The sequence below is a fragment of the Nycticebus coucang genome, chromosome 2 (genome assembly GCF_027406575.1).
Source record: "Nycticebus coucang isolate mNycCou1 chromosome 2, mNycCou1.pri, whole genome shotgun sequence".
NCBI classification, from domain to species: Eukaryota; Metazoa; Chordata; class Mammalia; order Primates; family Lorisidae; genus Nycticebus; species Nycticebus coucang.
In genome coordinates this window covers 7,444,096-7,468,489 of record NC_069781.1, presented here as the reverse complement: position 1 = coordinate 7,468,489, position 24,394 = coordinate 7,444,096, and the positions used below count along the sequence as shown (strand labels likewise).

General features: G+C 43.8%; 1 protein-coding gene across 15 annotated transcripts in view; it reads right to left on the bottom strand.

The window, feature by feature from the left end:
* FNBP1 (formin binding protein 1) overlaps positions 1–24,394 on the bottom strand; it is a 144,989-nt gene that overhangs the window by 67,195 nt on the left and 53,400 nt on the right. For all 15 annotated transcript variants that reach the window (XM_053559718.1, XM_053559757.1, XM_053559735.1 and 12 more), the window contains exons 3-4: positions 12,732–12,788; positions 11,827–11,974 (exon numbers count right to left, since the gene is read on the bottom strand). In XM_053559718.1, coding sequence (XP_053415693.1) covers positions 11,827–11,974; positions 12,732–12,788 — 205 coding nt within the window. The remainder of the gene's footprint in view (positions 1–11,826; positions 11,975–12,731; positions 12,789–24,394) is intronic.

Genomic DNA, 24,394 nt, shown 5'->3' with positions numbered 1-24,394 from the left:
TGTCCAAGCGAGGGTTTCCCACCCTACTTACATGCCACACGAGAAAGCAAAGCTTCCACGACAGGACATGCATTCTGCTTTTATTCAGTAAAGCCTATTTTTCCCAAATATGTTTATAATAAAAATACCTTCTCAATGGACTTGTTTAAAGTTTCCCAAAATACCCACATCCCGGTGTCCTGCTCCGATGCTTGGCTTCAGGCCTAACACTGACCATCTGGGACCTGCACACGGCCCCGGCCAGGCCTAAGCTTCAAACGCTGCGTCTCCCTCCCTCCTTCTCCAGGGGCCTTTGCTCACTGTCCTTGCTATTCCCAGATGGCCTGTGCCACCTAGAATGCTCTGCATCAGTAATTTGCCTAGGCTTCAGTAGTCTTGTCAGACATTTTTCAAAATAATCCGAGGTTCTTTTTCTTTTCTTTTCCTTTCTTTCTTTTTGAGATAGGATCTTACTCTGTTGCCCTGGCGAGAGTGCAGTGGCATCATCATGGCTCACAGCAGCCTCAAACTTACGGGCTCAAGAGATCCTCCTGGCTCAGCCTACCAAGTAGCTGGGACTACAGGTGCCTGCCACAACGCCTGGCTAACTAATTTTCTATTTTTAGTAGAGACAGGATCTTGCTCTCGCTCAGGCTGGTCCCCAACTCCTAAGCTCAGGGGACACGAGCTTAGGTTTATAAGCTTCCTGCCTTGGTCTCCCCGAGTACTGGGACTACAGGCATGAGCCACCTCGTTGGGCCACTTTCTTTGAAATTCTAATTCTTTTGTAGAATCGTGATTAACTCTTAGGGAGTCTTGGAAAGGATCAACTTAAGTGACCAATATCAAGCATGGACTGACTCACATCTCTCACCTGATCCCTTCTGAGGATTTACAGCTGTTACTTCCAACCAGAACAAGGAGAGTCTCCATAGTTACAGTGCCAGGTTGATGGGTGGAACTTTCGGTGCAATAATCCTTCCTAGGGCTGACAGGTCTAACTCAATAATCTGTTCATCAGACCTTAATTGTGTACTCACATGCGCATGGGGCTACTCTTGATATGAGGAAAGCAGTGTGAATAAAACGAAGTCCCCTGCCCTTGGGAAACTCAGTAGACCCAGTAAGAGACAGAGTAGGGGAATGCGGAGGGGCGGGTGTGGGTGAAGGCGGCTGTTTTAGACAGGGTAGTCTGGGATGACATTCAGTAGAAACTTGAATATCATGTAGGCGTGAACTTGCAGAGTTCTGGGGAAACACCCTTCCAAGCAGCAGGAAGCGCAAACGCGCAGCACTGTATGACAGGGCTGAACCTGTTCAAGTGAAGTGAGACGCCAGTGCCATTAGACTTGACGTGGACAAGGTGGTAAAGCAGCCAGGGCGTGATTAAGAATAGCCCCCCCCAGCCATAGTGAGCACAGCACGGTGGAAGATTTAGGAGGGGAAGTGGCACGGCCTGATCTGCATTACTGCAAGTCGAGCTGGCTGCTGAGTGAAGAACACAGATGGGGCAAGAGTGGCAGGGGGTGGGAGGATGGGAGAGCCGGTGTGGATCAGAGATGGACAGCTTGACCACCGCCCCCACCCCACCCGGAAAGCATAAAGGCAGAGAGGTGAGTTAGGAGGCTCAGCACAGCCCCCCATCTGGGAGATGATGACCAACTCAACTAACTAGGGCAGACACGGGAGAAGTGGTGAGCAGCATTTGGACTCAGAGTGCTGACTGAGGGCAGAGCAGACGGGACTTGACAGTAAACAAGATGTGGAGGGTGAGGGATAAGAAAAGTCCTGGATGGCCCCAGGTTTTTAGCCAGCGCAACTAGGTTCAAAACAGTGCCATTTATTGAGAACTGGACGAAGTGTAGACTGGAATGGGGCATGGTAAAGGAGTTCCGCGGGTCAGAGACAGGTTTTTGGGTGAATTAACAGGGCTACTGCACTGCAGAACTCTGGGGTCATCCTTCACACTGTTGCTGGACCTCAGGCCTCCACAGACAGGGGCACAATGGGGGCTGTTGCACCAGGTGTCTGAGGAGAGACGTCAAACAGGTGGCTGGATGTAGGAGAGTCAGGGGAGGCACAAAACCGAAGTCAAGTAATTGTCACAATTCTCAGAAGAAACACAAAACCCAAGGTCATAGTTCAAGTCCAGGAAGAGAATTACTGTCCTGTAAACTAAGTATGTTATCCCATGAATGACGACACAATTTTTTGGTTCACCAAATCAACAGTTTTATAAGTTACAGAACCTCAGTGGTGAAAGGGCCCGTTCTTAACAAACAGAATGCGGCTTGTACGTGTTCTTTCAAAGCATAGAAGACAAAACAAAACACCTCCTAGAGCTACATTTAGCCAGGGGATGCCTGTGTGTTGGCGAGGAGGATACCAACCTATAAAGATTTTTAAGTGTTTGCTAGGCAGTGATACAAAGAGAATTCCTAATTCTTTGGGCTGGCTGGTGTATGAGTGAGACTCATGGAAAGACCAACAACGAAGAGACAGAAAAGCTTCTTACTTTTTGATTCATTTAAACCAGTGGTTCTCAACCTTCCTAAGGCCGCAATAAAGGGTCGCGACCCACAGGTTGAGAACCGCTGATTTAAACAGATGTTATGCTACCAGTGTGGAAGAACTGTTATGAACACTCACCACTCATGTGCCATGTCACGAAACCTAAAGTCAGTACTGTTTTTTTTTTTTTTTTTTTTGTAGAGACAGAGTCTCACTGTACCGCCCTCGGGTAGAGTGCCATGGTGTCACACGGCTCACAGCAACCTCTAACTCTTGGGCTTACGCGATTCTCTTGCCTCAGCCTCCCGAGCAGCTGGGACCACAGGCGCCCGCCACAACGCCCGGCTATTCTCTGGTTTCAGTTTGGCCGGGGCTGGGTCTGAACCCACCACCCTCGGCATGTCAGTACTGTTTTATGTTTTCTTTCTACGTGTCCTGAATCGACAGGACTGAATAAATCAGAAATGGGCTTGTAATTAGCTAGATCACACACATAAATTTCTTTTAGTTTTTGCTTTTCTTCACGCTAAGTTTAATCTCTTTGCTGTACTCCCTAATAGAAACCTTTTTTTCTAAATATATTGGAGTCAATGCTGTAGAATGGCCTCGTAAGAAATTAAGCTCCTTGAAAAGGTCCATGTATCAGACCTATCCAATACTTAACGTTAAATCTTTTTTTTTTTTTTTTTTTTTCCTTCAGTTTTTGGCCGGGGCTGGGTTTGAACCCGCCACCTCCGGCACATGGGGCCGGTACCCTACTCTGTAGAGCCACAGGTACTGCCCAATGTTAAATCTTTTTAACATTTTAAAAAATATATAGCTTTTAGTGTAGCATCAATTTTCTAACATTTCAGGAACGTTGGGAAAACTTTTAAACAGTCAATTCTAAGTAATGTGGGGGTGTATTGGCATATGAGTATGAGGTTTATAAAAATTTTAGTGAGTCGCTGAAAGTATGGTATAATGTTTCCTCTAGTTCTCTTCAGATAAAAAGTGATTCTGGTCCCTAAGATTTTGTGAGTAATGAACCATATTTTCCACCTGCAGGGAGTTCTCTTGAAATTCCAGAAAATGCTGGCGAAAACCTCCTGGTTCTCCTACAGGAGCCACAAATCTCCATAAATTCCTCCTATGTGATTAGTGGTGACCATTGTGGGGAGCCCTGGACAGACTCAAAGGTTGGAGCAGAACCAAACAACTTGATTCAATGTGCAGAAGTTGCTAGTAGGATTACAGTCGTTCTTATGGAGGAACACATCTGTCATCAGCTCCAACTACCCGTATCTTGCATGAGCCGATTCACATCCATGCTGATCACATCTATAATTCTGTTGAAGACCATTAACCTTATAAGTGATCAAGATCTATAAATAACGTATGTTTAATCATGTGCCCTTGACTTCATAGTCTCATTTCTGGGAATTTAGCTTGGGAAGTCATCTCGCGCCACACACAAAGAAAACAGCTGTAAAAGTAAAGAGCTTGTTGCTATATTGTTTATATGGACTGAGTAAATAAATCAAAAACTGGTAATAGCCTATAAATCAAACAACAAAGACTTGGCTGTTAATTTTTTTTTTTTTTTTAAGGACAGGTTTTTGCTGTGTTGCTCAGGTTAGTCTCCAATCCCTGGGCCCAAGTGATCCCACCTCAGCCTCCCAAGTAGCTAGGACTATAGGCACACATCACTGCACTCTGCTCCAGAATTAAGCGAATTATAATAGTTAGAATAATACACAATTACTCTACAATTCCAATTACTAAAACTATACTTCTCAGGTAAAAACATGGAAAGTGCTTGTGATAGTAAATGAAGAAGAATATGAATTATGTCTGTAATAGGACTAATACTCTTAAATCTTACCATATCTGCAAATGACATCAGGAAAGAAACTTGGAAAAATAAGGATTTTGATTTACAAGGCCTTGTGAGTTTTTGTTCTTTAATTCAGTTTTGGTAATATTCTTTTAAAATTTTGGTAACTCGTAAATGAATCATAGTGTAGAAAAGGAAAGTTAAGTCTTTATTTATTTATTTTTATTTATTTATTTTGAAACAGAGTCTCAAACTGTCACCCTGGGTAGAGTGCCATGGTGTCACAGCTCTCAGCAACCACCAACTCTTGGGCTTAAGTGATTCTCTTGCCTCAGCCTACCAAGTAGCTGGGACTACTGGTGAGAAAATGAAGTTTTGTGTTTTTTTTTTTTGTAGAGACAGAGTCTTATTTTATTGCCCTCAGTAGAGTGCTATGGCATCACAAAGCTCACAGCAACCTCCAACTCCTGGGCTTAGGTGATTCTTTTTTTTTTTTAATTTTTAAGGTGATTCTCTTACTCCAGCCTCCCGAGTAGCTGGGACTACAGGCTGCCTTCCACAATGCCTGTCTATGTTTTTGTTGCAGTTTGGCCGGGGCTGGGTTTGAACCCGCCACCCTCGATATATGGGGCCGGTGCCCTATCCACTGAGCCACAGGTGCCGCCAGAGAAAGATAAGTTTTTAAATGTAAGATCCTTTTGTATGCAGTTTAAAATAACTATAACCTTCATTGTAAATTTGTAAAAATCTAGAAAAATCAGACTTGTATTAAATTTCCAGATCTTACTACATTAAAACTAATCATGCTGCCTTACAAAGAAATGTGGGCTTTCCAGTTATTTCTACTTGTTATCAGTAAATTCCAATAAATCTCACACATTGTTACAGGGCACAGATTTGTTGACAATTTATGCTTGTGAATGAGAGACTGAAGACAAAGTAAAGGACTTGTTACCATATACTCTGATTTATATTCACCCCCAAAGACTGGACACTGATTCCATTATCTCTAAAGAGAAGGTGAACATCTTGCTGAAAACACAGCTGCCTTAAGTACAGCCCATTAGGTAAGAAATTAAGAGGCTCCCTTGTCCTGGGTTTCTAGGAGTGTTTGTTTTCCTAACGAGAACTGGTGCAGGCTCAGGCATCAGGCAGGGAAGAACTGATAAGTTCTTGCAGAGATCATTTCTTTTTTTTTAGAGACAGAGTCTCACTTTGTCACCCTCAGTAGAGTGCTGTGGTGTCACAGCTCACAGCAACTTCCAGCTCTTGGGCTTAGGTTGCCTCAGCCTCCCGAGTAGCTGGGACTACAGGCGCCCGCCACAACATTCAGCTATTTTTTGTTGCAGTTTGGCCGGGGCAGGGTTCAAACCCGCCACCCTCGGTATATGGGGCCGGCACCCTATCCACTGAGCCACAGGCGCTACCACAGTTTTTTTTTAAAGAATTTACTTTAATTCTTAACAGTATCTGGAACAAGAAAAGAGGCCGGGTGCAGTGGCTCACGCCTATAATCCTAGCACTCTGGGAGGCCGAAGTGGGTGGATTGTCTGAGCTCAGGAGTTCGAGACCAGCCTGAGCAGGAGTGAGATCCCCGTCTCTAAAAATAGCCAGGCATTGTGGTAGTTGCCTGTAGTCCCAGTTACTTGAGAGGCTAAGGCAGGAGGATCGCTTGAGCCCAGGAGTTTGAGGTTGTGAGACTCTGTCTCAAAAATAGAAAGAAAGAAAAGAAAAGGGAAGAGAGGGGAACGAAGGGAGGGAGGCAGGGAGGAAAAAGAAAGAAATTGCTTTAAAAATCTACATATGCCTACAGATTTGTGTGTCAGGAGAAACACTGATTATTCATAACATTATGTGCGCGCAACTGCATTATGATATACGAATACAGCGTATGTGCTGCATAAAAAGCATCTTTTCTCCCAGAAACAAAAATAGTACAAACCTTATTTTACAGTTAGAGATTTGAAGACTTAAAGATCAACCAGCACCCTCATTATCACAATACGGCCGCAAAGCAAAGAAAAATATCAGTCTCTCCTTCTACCTTATTTTCTTTTACTTCCTTTCACATTTGCACAGAGAGAAGGAAATTTCATCTTGTGCACGATGAACTATTTTCCATCATGCTGACCCTTGTTGGAGATTTACCTATTCAAACACAGCAAAATACAAATGAAAACTAATTTTCCACCGGCATCCTCAGCTGAACTTGGACATTCCTTCTACACGCAGTAACAAAAACCAGCAGTAATCCTCTAAAGTCTAAGATCATCCCGTGGGCAGACATGATTCTGCCACCACACAAAAGGCCCAATTTGTATTATACCAATTGTTAAGAATGGTTCTTAAGCAAGGCACTGTCTCCAGCCATCTATGAGACATAGCAACCAGGTCTGAAATTGTAAAAGCAGCTTGTTTTCAATGTCATCCACCAAATCAACATTTTTAGAAAGGTCATTTTAAATTGGGCAATGCCTGCTAATGACATATGGTGGCAAGCAGCCTGTACATGTTCTGGATTCTGTGATAAATCCTGATCAAGAAGCTCTGGGGCGGAAACGAGATTCTGTATTAAGAAACAGAATGACCACAGTAAGAGAAACCGGCTACGTGGTGCCTGTATATCCGTATACCTGAGCACTGTGCTGGCTGGTTTATATTTGCCTTCTTGCAAAACGCCCTGCAACTAAGGTGGGCACGATCAGCCTCAATTTAGAGATTCAGAAGTGGGAGTGCAGAGATTTCAGAATCTGCCCAAGGTGTCAGAGCTGGTGGGGCTGCCAGGAATCCTGAGAGGGGTCCAAAAGCCTGTGTCCTTTCCTCTCCTCGCTCTGACACCCAGCAGGGAGCTCCAGCCCTGTAGACACAGCCCTGAAGCTGGCTTCCCATTCCGTAAGAAAGACCCCGAGCTCGCTACAGGCTGCTCCCAGCAGCACAATGAAAAGCTGACCAGATTTGGCATCAGAAGGCCCAAATGGGAGCTTTTGCTCTGTTATGCCTTTTCTGCCAATAATTAACCTCACCAGAAAATGGAAATGATAGCATCGTGTTGTTGTTTTAAGAGTCACCCTTACAAAAACTGGAGTGTTTACCAAGAAAAGTCAGGTTCGAGGAGAAATAGTCGTCATTATGAGAAGATGACAAATAGCTCCTTTTCTGAAGCTAACTGCAAAAGAAGATGGTCATGCTATTTAATCCAGCATCCTCGAAGGGAAGTTAAAGAAAATAACTCAGGGGAAACGGAAACTCACACGCAAACACACACACACTACCCGGAGAAGCCGGCTGCCTGGGAGCGAAGCCCAGCTCCAGCTCTTCACTTTCCTGCGCTCCAGGGACCTCACCTGGGATAAAATGTGTAAAATAACGGTCCCCATCCCAAAGGGACACAGTGAGGACTAAACATAAGGTGCACCAGAGGTTAGCTATTATCATCTATCAAAATGAACACTCAAGGCTAAACAACTAAATATCCGCTATTATGAGAATAATTTTTAAAATTACAGTGATTAGCGTGCAACGTAAGACCGCACCACGCTGTCATTCAAGATAATGTCGAAAGAAAAAATGCTCATGAGATATTATATTAAAATACCACAAGTATGCATTTGTTGGATTTTGAACCTTTCTAGTATTTCAAAAGGTTTTGCAATCTGCTAAAAAAAAAATGTCGTTTTAATTGCAGAATGTTTCAAGAGACTTTGCAGCTCCTCCCAACAGAACATCTGACTCAGAGACCTGTACTTGCAATTCTCCTTAAAATAAAGGGAACATCCGTATGGCAAGATATTATCTAATGCGTATCTGTGCTCCCTGTAATTTACTCCATAAATTACTATAATTTCTGATTTTAAAAGACGGACAGAATTGAAAATACAGATATGACTAACTATACAAAAGACATGATTAACAGTGAGTAAATAACCTCAGTCATAACAACAATGGAAATACAAGGATCCTCACGGAGTAAACAAAATCTGATCGCGAAGCTGAGACTGAGACGGCTCCCCCTACTTCTCAGTTGCTTCTCCGACTCCACAGTACTTACTGAGAGCCTGCTTTGTGCCACGCCGGGCACTATTCTAGGTACTCAGGACAAAAAGAGTGGACAAGAAAATTCTGCTCTCACGGAGCTTGTGTTCTAGTGTGGGTAAGAGAAAATCAATGGGCAAACACAGAGTGCTGGATACTCCTGGTGAGAATCCGGGAAAGAGCAGAGCAGAGGCTAGGTGGTGAGAACGGAGCAGAGAAGGGGAAGCTGGGGACGCTGAGATTTTAAAGGTGGACAAGAAAGAGCTCAGTGAGAAAGCAACATTCCTGACTGGGAGCAAGAAGCCAGGGCAAAGGCTGGAGGCAGCTGCAGGCCGGTAAGGGGTAAGAAGCGGCAAGGAGGCCATTTGGCTGGAGGAGAGGGATTCAGAGAGGACACAGGTGGCCAGATTATGCAGACCTCACATCTCATGATTCACTCCAGGAATAGAATTTATGCTCCTACAAAGGTAAATGCAATGCGCAGAGTTTTTGTTTAGGGAGTTGGCTGAGATACTAAACCATATGGGCGGAGAAAGATCAGTTAAGAGACAGAAAGCATTGACCAAAGTAACAAACAGGAAGAACACACAGACCTTCCAAGGTCAAGGGCAGTTCAGGAACTGAGGAAACAGCCCAACATTGTGGTAAGATTTACTGTATTTATTTTACTATTATATTAGACACTTGTGTTTCATTCTGAACCTAAGTATTGTTTCTCTGTTTCCTTTTTGTTACATTGGGGAAAAAGATTCATTCTTTAATGAATGGTGTAGCAGAGGATGTTATCTAATCCGGGGCTCCAGGAGGAGATCTCTCAACCTCAGCAACGTGCACGCTTTGGACCACATAATTCTTTGCTGTGGGGCTGCCTCCAGGGCCTCTGCTCACCAGTGGCAAACCCCCAGCTCCAATGCCCTGGACAACAGAAACTGTCTCCAGGCACTGATGAATGTTGCTGGAGTGGGAAACAAAATTATCCCCAGTTGACACTGTTGCTCTAATATGAATAGACAAAAATTCTTTTTACTTTTTTCCACAGTATCCAAACAAGTGGTTTACTTGCACAGCAGAATTTTTAGATAGGGGGTGATTACACTTCAGCCAGGAGTTAAAACTCGCAGCTCCAGACCAAACCAGCCTGTCAAGTACCCCTTGACTCTTGGCAGTGCCACGCTGCCATTGAGGGAGCCTGCACCAGTCTCACTGGCCACAAAGAGACGGCAGCTTGGGACTGACAGGGAAGGCACAGTGGGCCCCATGCAACTCAGGGAGGGCACGGGTGCCCTGCAGGGCACTCACCACACAGCAGAGGCTATTGCATGTCCATCAATGCACCCCCTCACCTGGATCCCGAACATGCCAGTCTTGGTGTAAGAGTTAAGGGCTAGAAAACTGCCAACCCAGAAAGCTGGGTCCCAGCCTGGGCCACTGCCTTGACACTCACGGTTAAAAGGGGCTCAAAGGCAGAGTGGATATAAATCTTTCATCTCATTTATTGGAATGTTGTTATTGTTGTTATTTTAAACCAATAGGTTGCTCTTAAGGCATTTATCTTCTCTTTCCAGCTTTTAAATATGTCCAAAGCCATATGCTACATATTTATAGCTCAGAAAGAATTAAGTCCAGGTGTCTAAACACCTTCCTATCCCAGGGCCTTTGCACTGCCTGCTCCCTTTTGAATGCTTGTCCCAGCAGCTTCTACACATCCCTCAAGTCTTGTTCAGGCCTTCACTGCAAGGCCCCTGGGAAGCCCCGTCCTGCTGCTGGAGCATGAGCCTGCTGGCGTTTCCATTACAGGCTCTCACAACACCCACACTCTTACTTTGTAGCAACTATCATCATTGCAATTAAATAATCAGTTTTATCATTGTTATTTAATGCCTCCTCCATTTCGGCAGGAAGCATGTCTATCTTCTTAGCTCATGTATCTCTAGGGCATTAAAATAGATAATTATTTGTTTAATTCCTTTTTTTTTTTTTTTTTGAGACAGAGTCTCACTTTGTTGCCCAGGCTAGAGTGCTATGGTGTCAATCTAGCTCATAGTAACATCAAACTCCTGGGTTCAAGTGATCCTCCTGCCTCAGCCTCCCCTGTAACTGGGACTATAGGCATCGACCATGACACCTGGCTAATTTTTATATTTTTAGTAGAGATGGGTCTTATTCTTGCTCAGGCTGGTGTCCAACACCTGAACACAAGGGATCCTCCCACCTCGGCCTCCCGGAGTGCTAGGATCACAGCATAAGCCAATGTGCCTAGCCACTAAAAGAATTATTGTGTATCCAAATTTATATAAAAAAGTATATAACTGGCCAACTTTGGGACTTTATTACTAATAACGATTTGTTAGATAGTTCATGAGTAATCAAAGCACAATGATACAGACCATGACTTAAAGATAAATTTCGTTTTCTTTTCTTTTTTTTGAGACAGAGTCTCACTTTGTTACCTTTGGTAGAGTGCCGTGGTGTCATCGCTCACAGCAACTTCAAACTCTTGGACACAAGTGCTTCTTTTGCCTCAGCTTCCCAAGTAACTGGGTCTACAGGCGCTCACCTCAGCACCTGGCTATTTTTTAGAGACAGGGTCTCACTCTTGCTCAGGGTGGCCTCTAACTCCTGAGCTCAGATAATCCGCCTGCCTTGGCCTCCCAAAGTGCTGGGATTACAGGTGTGAGCCACTGCACCCAGCCCCAAAAGATAAATTTCTTAAGGCAAAATCTTGACTATGAATATACTTTGAACACATTTTTCTCATTGGTTAACAATAAAAGCTATTGATGAAAGACTGTAAGAGGAACGGTATATTCTGCTTCATTAGATGGTAACGAGAGGGCCAAGGAACAGAATGATGGAGAACGGAGCTCACCTTTCTGTTTTGTTGAATCCTTATAAGCATTTATTTTAATACTATTTATTCCACACAGTCTATACCATATAATATTGCTCCTTGTCTTTTTTTTTAAAGACTAGTCAAGTGAAGCAGTGGGAGTGGAGAAGGAACAAAGGACTCTGGATAACTAGTTGTTATCAGTTAGTTGTCAACACCACTGCATGTGAACCAGCCTATTTATTACTTACTTTCTTAAGTGTCTGATAACCTCAAATATATTTAAATTCCTCACAGATATTCAAAGTCTTGGGTCTCCAGATAAGTTTCAGAGTGTCTGGGGGACCCTGGAACTATGCATAGAGACCTAGAAATTGGGCGGTGCCTGTGGCTCAAGGAATAGGGTGCCAACCCCAGAAACAGGGGGTGGCGGGTTTGAACCTGGCCCCGGCCAAAACTGCAAAAAAAAAAGAGAGAGAGAGAGAGACCTAGAAATACCTTCTAGAAACAGGGTCCATAGCTTTTATTCGATTCTCAAAGGTTATTAGTTTAAGACCCATCATCTTATACGTCTCCATTCAATTTTAAATATTCTAGGAATATTCCCATTGTCTTTGGCCCATCTTTTAGAGAGAACATAAAATAAAACTTTTATTACCGATTTCCTCTCCTGTTTCAGTTCTTGAACATAGCGTGCTAAGTCCCCGATGATCTGAGAGGTCATGTTTTCGGAGATAACTTCATGCTGCCCGGCATAGTCATTCATTTCGTTCAGGGTGGAAATGAAAGCTTTGCATGACGTATACCTGTGGAACAGAACAAACACCATTCCTTTTCAAACAAGGCCACATCCCTCCTAACTCTGCTTAGCACTGAGGAGATATTAATTAAAATCAGGTTAATTTGCATCAATCTCCCATAGGACCCTGACGATTCATTACACATAGTATAGTCTCATCAAGAGGTTCAGAATTAATTACAATCAAAATACTTTTCATTTTGTGAAACTGAATTGCTGTATGTAATGCAGTATTTGGCTTTGTTAATACTAAATCCAGATTTAACCCATATACATGCTATATGTATCAATGCAAAGGATATTTGAATCTAAATTAGAGATATAGTATTTTGGGCTGTCCATGCTAAGATGCCTTAATTGGAACGAGTGGTATGACACTCAGGGGACTCCTGGTAGTAACAACCAAATCTAGACTCTAGAATGCATAATCTAAACTTCCTGTATTCATTTAGCTTATAGTATAAACCTTTTCTAATTACTTTAATTCAAACAATCTGGAATAGGTCTAGGAACTCGACATAAGAAAAGTTAATTGAGTATGTTTTTATTGTGCTCTCCCCCAATTTAAAAACTGCAATTGAATAGGGACTGCAAGTTATTATTTTTTTTTTTTGCGGTTTTTGGCCGGGGCTAGGTTTGAACCTGCCACCTCCAGCATATGGGGCCGGCACCCTGCAACTTATTTTTATAGATAGTTCTTTTCTTTTGTAATCGTCACCAGTGGCAGACAGACATCACCACACAATTATCAATGACAAACGTACTTGTATTCTTCTTCCTCCTTCGAGTTCTTTTTAGGTTGGTATTTCTTTGAAAGATTCCTAAAATAAAAATGCAGACATGTTACCTTTATGTAGAAAGATAATTAAGAAATCAAGAGTGAAAGATGAAATTAGATTTAAAAAAAAAAAAATCCTCCAAATGTCCATAGCTGAAATCCATTTATTTCCTTCAATCTTTCCACACGTGTGATCAAGACCCTGTTAGTAAAGACTTGCTTGGCTTTTAGGCTTTTGCTTCAAAGATATAGCAAATAAGAAGAGAAATGATCAGCAAGCGGTCACTTTTAACTCGCTGTTTTTTTGACCATGTGTGAACAGGCAGTGGCTTTAATTCATAGCACCAGAGCTGGTTTCTTACCAGGCTCCCAGTCCCCCATGATCATCCTCAGTGGGGGCACTGTTGCTCCAAATCCAAGGAAAACTTTGTCCAAATGTGTAAATTAAAAATCAAAGTGCCAAGGGTCATGTTTCAAAGGGTGTGTAGCTGCTCTATCAAAGAGCTAATGAAAACCATGAACATGTCTCCTTGATGGAAGTAAAGACAATATTTTACTCATGCTAAGACATTAAACTAAGAAGACTTTTAACCTGCCTAGTAGGTTTGCACTGAATACTCTCAGATTAGCACAAATCATTCGGGTTTCCCTTCCTAATCCCATCTCCAAGTGAAGAATACAAATACTTTTGTCTCATTCAGCATGCTTAAAAATGCATAAAAACGAAGAAGTGATAATAAGAAAAGAAAACTGCTGGCTGATCTCTCCTGAGTCCTGACTCCAGGTTGCTGTAGTTAGAAAAACGCCCGCAGGGCGCTGGCCAAGGACCCGCAGGAGGATTCCCACTGGTCAGCATCTCACCGCTCACTTCCTTGTCCATTCCCTATTGCTCTTCCTTTTTTATAGGAGGCACCTTAATTATTTCACATTTTACTTCTACTTCTTCCATTTCCCCCAAATTTACACATTTGCCTGGAAAAATATGTGAAAATAAACTTACAATTTTTTTTTTTTTTTTGTAGAGACAGAGTCTCACTTTATGGCCCTGGTAGAGTGCCATGGCATCACACAGCTCACAGCAACCTCCAACTCCTGGGCTTAAGCGATTCTTTTGCCTCAGCCTCCCAAGTAGCTGGGACTACAGGCACCCGCCACAACGCCCGGCTATTTTTTGGTTGCAGTTCAGCTGGGGCCGGGTTTGAACCCGCCACCCTGGGCATATGGGGCTGGCGCCCTACCAACTGAGCCACAGGCGCCGCCCATAAACTTACAATTTTAATCATGGCACATTTCATATTCGAAATGCAATGTGGTTTCATCTCTAACAAACATCAGATGATGCAAGAGGCAATGGACTTTAGTCAAAAGGACATAACTCCAGGAACTTCTGGGAATCAAGAGACCTGGGCTGGGGGTGGCGCCTGTGGCTCAGTCGGTAAGGCGCCGGCCCCATATACCAAGGGTGGCAGGTTCAAACCCAGACCCGGCCAAACTGCAACCAAAAAATAGCCGGGTGTTGCGGTGGGCACCTGTAGTCCCAGCTACTAGGGAGGCTGAGGCAAGAGAATTGCTTGAGCCCAGGAGTTTGAGGTTGCTGTGAGCTGTAACACCATGGCACGCTACCCAGAGCGACACAGTGAGACTCTGTCTCAAAAAAAAAAAAAAAAAAAAAAGAGAGAAGAGAGCTTAGCCGGACGTTGTGGCGGGCGCCTGTAGTCCCAGCTACTTGGGAGGCTGAGGCAAGAGAATCGCTTAAGCCCAGGAGTTGGAGGTTGCTGTGAGCTGTGTGAGGCCACGGCACTCTACCGAGGGCCATAAAGTGGGACTCTGTCTCTACAAAAAAAAAAAAGAGACCTGGGCTGGACGCATGGCCTCCACGAATGAACAAGTGCGAGCTGATGGGTCTTGGACAGCGTGACCTCTACTGCCCCTTCTAGTTATTTCAAAGAAAGAAGACATGAATATATAACAGTTTAAACATTTTAATTAACCCAACTGGAAGAAGGATGTACTTACTTAAAGGTTTCTCTCACATGAGCATATATTCTAATATGTAAACTACACCATGCTCTCTCTACAGATAGCAGGGATATATAGCAGAGTTTACCTAGTAAGACTAGATCCAAAATAATGTAAAAAAGCAGCATATCTGTGGGGCGGTGCCTGTGGCTCAGTGAGTAGGGCACCGGCCCCATATACTGAGGGTGGCGGGTTCAAACCTGGCCCCGGCCAAACTGCAACAAAAAAATAGCCAGGCGTAGTGGAGGGAGCCTGTAGTCCCAGCTATTCGGGAGGCTGAGGCAAGAGAATCACCTAAGCCCAGGAGTTGGAGGTTGCTGTGGGCTGTGTGTTGCCACGGCACTCTACTAAGGGTGATAAAGTGAGACTCAGTCTCTACAAAAAAAAAAGGCGGGCAGCGCCTGTGGCTCAGTCGGTAAGGCGCTGGCCTCATATACCGAAGGTGGCAGGTTCAAACCCGGCCCCAGCCAAACTGCAACCAAAAAAATAGCTGGGCGTTGTGGCGGGCGCCTGTGGTCCCAGCTACTTGGGAGGCTGAGGCAAGAGAATCGCTTAAACCCAGGAGTTGGAGGTTGCTGTGAGTTGTGTGAGGCCACAGCACTCTACCGAGGGCTATAAAGTGAGACTGTCTCTACAAAAAAAAAAAGACAGTATATCCCTATGCCTTAGGAAAAAAAGCAAAAAGGATAAATAGAATTAAAAGCATAGTCCAGTTCTTTGAGTTGGTGTATCACAACTGCTGCTTAAAAGGTAGATGTAGGCCGGGTGCCATGGCTCACGCCTGTAATCCCAGCTTCTGGGAGGCTGAGGCAGGTAGATCACTTACACTCAGGAGTTGAGACCAGCCTGAGCAAGAGCGAGATCCTGTCTCTACTAAAAGTAGAAAAATTAGCCCTGGTGTTATGGTGGGTACCTGTCGTCCCAGCTACTAGGGAGGCTGAGCAATAGGATCACTTGAGCCCAAGAGTGTGGGGTTCCCGTGAGCTATGATGAGATCATGGCACCCTACCCAGGATGACAGAGTGAGACTCGGCCTCGAAAATAAATAAATAAAAGCATAAATAAAGCAGATGTAGTAAAAACAACACCAGCACAAGGACCGGGAAGGAGAGGAGGAACATGCAAAGCAGATGAGAACCTGATTGCCAGTGCTTCTCCCGAAGTATGAGAGCCGCGCAGCCGGGAGACTGGAGCGCTCAGCGTCCAGAAGCCGCGCCCCGGGTGCCGTCAGCGCGAGCTTTAAATATTAGCCATTTCTTCTGTTACCTATAACTTACCAACTTGTTTATTCATTTATTCTTTTATTTCAGCTTAATCTGAGAGTACTAAGAAGTAGGTTACCGGGCGGCGCCTGTGGCTCAAGGAGTAGGGCGCCAGTCCCATATGCCAGAGGTGGTGGGTTCAAACCCAGCCCCGGCCAAAAAAAAAACCACAAAAAAAAAAAAAAAAAAAAAGAAGTAGGTTACCATTTTTTTTTTTTTTTTTTGTAGAGACAGAGTCTCACTTTATGGCCCTCGGTAGAGTGCTGTGGCCTCACACAGTTCACAGCAACCTCCAACTCCTGGGCTTAAGCGATTCTCTTGCCTCAGCCTCCCGAGTAGCTGGGACTACAGGCGCCCGCCACAACGCCCGGCTATTTTTTTTTTGGTTGCAGTTTGACGGGGGCCAGGTTTGAACCCGCCACCCTCGGTATATGGGGCCGGCGCCTTACCGACTGAGCCATAGGCGCCGCCCACCATGTTTTAACTGAAATTCACATTACAAATTTACAAATTTGTACAAATTACAAACTTAAAATACCACTTCTAAATTCACACCTCATACAAAAATTCTTCCAAAATTGTTATTTTAAAGGTTATTTAAATCCACATTTTCCTTTTAGCTTCCAGTCCTTAACAGCCATAAAAAATCATTCAAATTTTACATCTAGTGGTAGGAAGCCTAGCTGAATAGATCCAGGTAAAATCAGTATTCTTTCTAGTTCTCTTTCACCAGTTAAATCCTAAACAGAATTAAAGACTGGTTGCAGGTGATTGTCTGAAAAGACCATCAAGTTCTGACGAACACTACTTTGACAACTTTTGCCTATACAGCATTCAAGATGCTTCCCAAACGCACTAATGAATAATTCACACTATAAATACAGCAGAAACCTAAAAGCTGAAGAGATCTAGAAGTGAACTTCAGTTCTAAGGATACTGCTCTCAAGAACTACTACTAAAAAAAGACCAAGGTTCCATTTCCATTCTCTTGGGAGAGGCTTTTTGCTCTCTTGGTATTAAGCTATTTAAAAAACAAGCAAATAAATCATAAAAAAGATAGCATTTTGCAACTATAGTGTCCTTCTGAGAAATCTGAAGTGTTTTCTATACTGAACCTGCTCTTCAGATAGACTAATTAAAAGGTGAGAGAAAAAAATCCAGCAATAAGGATGCTGGATTCAGACCCGGTTGACCTAAGAACCACAGGGAGGCTCTTCAAAAAGAGATGCTTGGGCCTCGTTCCAGACCCTCAGAAAGACAATGTCCAGGGTGGGGCCCAGGAATGTTTTTTTGTTTTTCTTTTTTCATTCTTTTTTTTTTTTTTATAGTTCACCTCAAGATTTCTGAATAAAGATGGCAGAATAAAATTTAATAATAGAATTGTGCTTTATGTCCATAAAAGGTGAAAAACAATGGCAGAAAACAAAAGAAGATAGGAATCTAAACTCAGAAAGCGGCGACCAAGGAGAGGAATGGAAAATTCTGGACAGCTGAGAAGGGATGCAGGCCCCACCCTCAAGGGTCCCAAACCCTGAAAATCAATTCAGACAGAAGTGACAGGAAAACTCTGAGAGGAAAACATCCTCAGGGACCACCCCGACAGGTTCCGGGGACTGGCGGGGGCAGGGGCTGGCCACGCAGACGTCCATGCTGAACACGTGGGGGATCACCCCAGTCTAATTCCACGGGGTCAGGGTACATCTATGGCCTAATAGAAAAAAACGGAACAGAGTCTTGAACAAAGTTTCAGAAGAGACGACAGGGCTGGAGACAAAGCCAGGCCCTTCCCAGAGCACAACTCGGTAACCACCCGTTCTCAGAGTTCAGCCAATCAGGCAGAATTTACGGTGCCCAGCCTCAAATGGAAGGCAGAGGGAAAGGCCACGGGTGCCAGACAAGGAGCACAAGGCTGCACCCCTGAGAGCAAACGGCGCACGGGTGCTGCTCACATGACAAACAGCGCCAGGTGTCGGTTTAGTCTAGAAACTTCACGTGCTTTATCTCATTAAGTCCCTTCAACAACTTTATAAGGTGGGGATTATCATGATGATGGCTCATAGTTTACAGTTGAAGCAGAGATTTTGCCCCAAATCATACTGTTATTAAGTGGAAGACCCAGGTACTGGGACTCTAGAGTCTGAAACTGAACCACTTCACCAAGGTGCTCTTGCTGATTATTAGCAAGGTGAAAAGATAGGAGATGACAGATAATACCATAGGGAGAGAGGGAGGGGAAGGAGAGAGAAAGAACGGAGGAAAAAACTGCCTTAAAAAAAACAGACCCCTAATAGCCAGGTGTTGCGGCGGGTGCCTGTAGTCCCAGCTACTCAGGAGGCTGAGGCAAGAGAATCGCTTAAGCCCAGGAGTTGGAGGTTGCTGTGAGCTGTGTGATGCCACAGCACTCTACTGAGGGCCATAAAGTGAAACTCTGTCTCTACAAAAAAAAAAAAAAAAAAAAAAAAACCAGACCCCTCTTGATTATTTTCACTATAAACAAATTTAATAAAAACACAAAGAAGGAATCCTAAGTCTCCTGGATAAAACAGAATGGATGAAAAGTGAGATGTAAAGCCAAGGAAATGAATAGAGGACTAAAACAGATCACTAATAAATGAGGCTGCAACTCAACTTCAAGACAGGAAATGCCTCAAATAATCATAGCGTGAAACCAAGTAATGTTATAAAGAAAGAGAGGATGTAAAGAGGAAGGTGTACTATAAAGACTCCCGTCTCTAAACTATACAACCCAGTAAGCAGAATAGAAGAAAAGCACATTCAGATGTAACTAAAGAAAGTTCACCTGAAATGAACAAAGGTAGAGTCTACATAGGAAACGGCTCTAAGAAAAACTAATAAAGGGTAGCCAACACCAAGCATGGTTTGTGAAATTATCAGACTGATAGACTGAACAAACAAAAAAAAATCTGCACATATTTACTCAGAAAAAGCCAAGATGACTGTAAGGAAAAAAATCTGTCTGACTAGACTTTTCCGCCCAAAGAGGCAGTATGCTTTAGTCATACGATCAAGTGCAAGGGAATCGCCAGCGGGAAAGAAGTCAAGGAATGTGCCATGAACCCCCACTAGCGGGAAAATACCCTTCTTTGATATCCAGAAACAAGCAGCAAACTATGGTACAGAGAATGGTGGTGAGCACAATACAGAATTAAGACACATTAACTGGGGGATCTGTGTTTTACAGAGCCAAATCATATAACTCAATTGGAAGAAGCAGCAAAATGTGTAAATATTATTTTCTTTATCTTTCATAGCAGTGAGCTAAGTCTGTTTAAAATTGCAACATGGATCATCTCTATATATTAGAGAAATGCAAATCAAAACAACCCTGAGATATCATCTAACCCCAGTGAGAATGGCCCACATCACAAAATCTCAAAACTGCAGATGCTGGCGTGGATGTGGAGAGAAGGGAACACTTTTACACTGCTGGTGGGACTGCAAACTAGTACAACCTTTCTGGAAGGAAGTATGGAGAAACCTCAAAGCACTCAAGCTAGACCTCCCATTCGATCCTGCAATCCCATTACTGGGCATCTACCCAGAAGGAAAGAAATCCTTTTATCATAAGGACACTTGTACTAGACTGTTTATTGCAGATCAATTTACAATCGCCAAAATGTGGAAACAGCCTAAATGCCCACCAACCCAGGAATGGATTAACAAGCTGTGGTATATGTATACCATGGAATACTATTCAGCCATTAAAAAAAATGGAGACTTTACATCCTTCGTATTAACCTGGATGGAAGTGGAAGACATTATTCTAAGTAAAGCATCACAAGAATGGAGAAGCATGAATCCTATGTACTCAATTTTGATATGAGGACAATTAATGACAATTAAGGTTATGGGGGGGGAAGCAGAAAGAGGGATGGAGGGAGGGGGGTGGGGCCTTAGTGTGTGTCACACTTTATGGGGGCAAGACATGATTGCAAGAGGGACTTTACCTAACAATTGCAATCAGTGTAACTGGCTTATTGTACCCTCAATGAATCCCCAACAATAAAAAAAAAAAGTCAAAAAAAAAAATTGCAACATGGAGGTGGGGCACAGTGGCTCACACCTGTAATCCTAGCATTCTGGGAGCCCAAGGTGGGTGGACTGCTTGCTTGACCTCAGCAGCTTGAGACCAGCCTGAGTGAGAATGAGACCCTGTCTCTAAAAATAGCTGAGCATGGTGGTGGGCACCTGTAGTCCCAGCTACTGGGGAGGCTGAGGCAAGAGGATCAATAATCATAGCATGAAACCAACTAATGCAATCAAAAGGGATTACAACTAATGTGATCAAAAGTGAAACTGGGATTACAGGCGTGAGCCACTGCACCTGGCTTTTGGGTAAATCTTGTAAGAGTTTAATATTTAAAGTTCAGCACATCCCTCAGTTTCACTTTAATGTCTTTTTTACTGTTAAAGTGAATTTATTTATTTATTTAGAAACAGAGTCTCACTTGGTCACCCTTGGTAGTAGCGTCTTAGCTCACACTCTTGGATTCAAGTGAGCCTCTTGCCTTAGTCTCCCAAGTAGCTGGGACTATTTTTAAATAGTCCACATATAAAAAAAAACAGCCACAGTGCCCGGCTGCTTTTTAGAGACAGGGTCTCACTCTTGCTCAGGCTGGTCTCGAACTTGTGAGCTCAGGCAATCCACCTGCCTCACCCTCCCAAGTGCTGAGATTACAGGCGTGAGCCAGCAAACTCAGCTTTAAAGTAAATTTAAATTCAATTCTTTGTATATAAGACGCACACAGTATGCAGGATTTTATAAAATGCCTCCTACCCAGTTACCCTTTATATACAATCAGCTCCAATAACGAAAACAGACCAGGACCTGAATGGTTCATAAAAAAGAAAGTGCAAATGACTCGAATGTATAAAAAGAAGCTCAACCTTATTCATACTCCTAGTAAGAGAAATGCAAATTACCACCCGGTAATTTCCATATCCAGTTTTGCATATCAAGTTGGAAAAGATCAGAGTGTGCTAACACAAAGCACCAGGGAAGGGAGGTTAAGGACAGACCACCACACGCTGCTGGAGGGCCACCACCCCTGGCCAGGCTCGGCCCCTGGTCCCAGCAGCAGAAGTGCTACATGTAGGTCCTTAACCCCCAGATGACATGCTTGTCCTGCAGTACGATTCAAGGGTATTCATCACAACTTTGCTAAATGCCCATCAATCCAATGTACTACTGTAAAGCTGTAAAAACAAAAATGAACTCCTGGGACAATCTCCAGGAAGCAGAAAAGCAAGGGCCATGCTGAACTGCTGGCCCACCAGGGAGAAAACTCACATGTATTTGCCTGTATGTGCAAAAAACTTCTCTGGAAAGACACATAAAAACTGATTAATATCAGTTCTCCCCAGGAAGAACAACTACCTGACAGGGATGGGAGAGGGGACATCTCACTATATCCCATTTCGTTCCTTTAAAAGTTTTTAATCATATCATAGCCATAACAATTGAGCTTTTTTTAAAAAATGAAATATAGACTTGGAGGTGACTGCAGTCTCTGTTTTAACGACTCGACTGCCAATTGTCTTGTGAAAGCAGCCACAGATGATATGCAATGAATGGGCACGGTTATGTTCCAGTAAAAATTCATTAACACAAAACCATGCAGGGGATGGATTTGTCCCTAGTTTGCCAAGCCCTGACCTATAGGAACTGTGTCCGAACAAGTTAGAAGAAAATTAATGATAGAAGTCACAACAATTTTTCAGCATCATACTGAAACTTCATGCAAGTATTTGTTAAACATGCTCCAGCCACACTGGCCTTCCCATTCTTTGGGTCTGTTCCCACCACAGGATCTTTGCATATGCTCACCCCTCAGCCTGAAAGAGCTCCCCCCATATAGTCACATGCCTGGTTTCTCTTTGCCCATCGCCTCACAAATAATGGGTTTTCCCTGACCAGCCTAGCTAAGCAAACCTCACCCCAGCTCCATGATTCTCTGCTGTTTCACTGGTTTTACTTATTTGAAGGGCTAGATTCTATCTTTAGATGAGCTGCGTCCGTGTTTATTTGCATGCAGCCTGGTTTCCATGGCTCCTGGGGAGCTCCCCAGGTTCAGGCATCTCCTGTGCCTCATTCATTAGAGCATCCCCAGTGACTGGAACTGTTGGCACCCTGTTATTTGTTCTACTTTTGCTGACAAAACCGCATGAGCTCTCTGCCATTTGTTATATGCAAACACGTAATTCCCCTCGAAGCAATGCTGATTAAGTATCTTAGAACTGTACCCTATTGATTCACTCATTCTACAAATATTTACTGAGCCTACTAGGTGCCAGGTGCTGTTCCACATTATGGAGAGACATCAGTGAACACAACTCAAAGTGAAACTCTGTCTCAAAAAAAAAAATTAAAATATAGACAAAATCATATAGAAAGGTAGAAAGTTATCAATGATATGGAGACACTGAAAAGCAAAGCAGGGTAAGTGGGCTGGGGGGAAAGGTCAGCCTTGCTGGGCAGGTGATACCTGAGCAGAGACTGGAAGGAGGTGAGGAGTCAGCTACATTTCTGGGAAAAGACGTGCAGGTGTCATTTCTATGAAAGGCCAGTGCAATGGCCCTGGCACAGGAGCATGAGAAACAGCACGGAGGCCTCTGCACGGTGAGAGCAGAGAGGAGGAGGAGGAGAGAGTTGAAAGAAATGATGTCAGAGGTTATGGGGCACTGGATCACACGGGGCTTTTAGGACATTCACTGTGTTGTTTTGGATTTATTCAGAATGAAATAGGGAGGCGCTGAGACTTTGAGCAGAAGGATACAGTGATCTGGCTGCTTTGCAGAGAGCAGACCGGCAATAAGGAGAAGGATGGGGGAAACCAGTTGGAAGATCCATGATAATCCAGGTCAGAGGGGGTGGCGACTCGGACCACGGGGGTAGCAGCGGATGTGTAAGAAGTGGTTGGATCCTGGATAAATCTGGAAAGTAAAGTCCCCAGGATTTCCTGATGGCTTGCATGGGGGAGTGTGGGAAAGTGGGAGCCAGAGAAGACGCCAGGGTTTTTGACCTAAGCCAGGAAGACTGTAGCTGCCCTCAAGTGAGTGGAGGAAAGCCTGCTTGTGGAAATGTAGATTTTTCGTTGGGGAGGTTGAGAGCTGGGTGTCAAACAAGTTACATTTCAGAGGTGTTTTAGGCATTCAAACAGATTTCGACCAGCTGTTTCCGGCATTCAGAAGAGAAGCCTGGCTTGGACATCCACATCTGTGAGCTGCCGCCACATGAATCAGACCTAGAGCCATGACACAGATGAGGTCACCAGGAGAGCACAGACTGAGGGGGAATGACCGGAACGAGCGCTGGGCACCTCGACCTGAGGAGGCAGGAGGACAGGTGGCCAGGAAGGGAGACCCCCAGATGCTGCACTAATGTGTGGCCCATTTCCACATGAAAGACGACTGTTCCTGACTGACAGTACAATATTTAAACATTCAGCATGAAGCAGACTGCGTCCCAGTTCTACGTCCAGTTCTGAAAGCCCTTAAGTGCCAGTGAGGCCGATATGCACACAGGGCCCTAGAAATGGACCTGGATTCTCCAGTTACAAAATGATTTCATTGAGCAACATCCTGCATGTTATTTACTCAATGGAAACAAAACCTGTTATTCCTAAAAGTATCCCACATGTACCACATAGGTGCTTCTTTAAACAACAAAAACCCTTAAGAACCTATATTCTTGGGCAGTGCCTGTGGCTCAAGGAATAGGGTGCCAGCCCCATAAACTGGAGGTGGCAGGTTCAAACCAGGCCCTGGCCAAAAACGACAAAAAAAAAAAAAAGAACCTATATTCTTTTAGTGACACATGACATATCCCTTATGTAGGTGCTCTTTGGATTAAAACTAAATATTTCTAAACCAAACATCGTCTAGCACTTTAACAAGTCTTAAAAGCAATATGCAAAAACCAGCTCAGCTGTACAGTAAGATCATTAAAGATTTTACAGGCCACTCCAAGTCCAAGGTTAGGTCTGCCAACAACTCGTAAATATTTTTTACAGAAACACAAATTTCTTAGGTAATATAATCATTAAATATTTAAAGATTTGTATTTATAAAAAGCATATATAAATATTTAAGTCCAGGTGAGGTGGCAAATGCCTGTAATCCTAGCACTCTGGGAGGCCAAGGTGGGTAGATTGCCTGAGCTTAGAAGTTCAAGAACAGCTTGAGCAAGAGGGAGACCTCGTCTCTAAAATATAGCCGGGTGTTGTGGCGGGCTCCTGTACTCCCAGCTACTTGGGAGCCTGAGACAAGAGAATCGCTTGAGCCCAAGAGTTTGAAGTTGCTGTGAGCTATGATGCCACAGCACTCTATAAGGGCAACATAGTGAGAT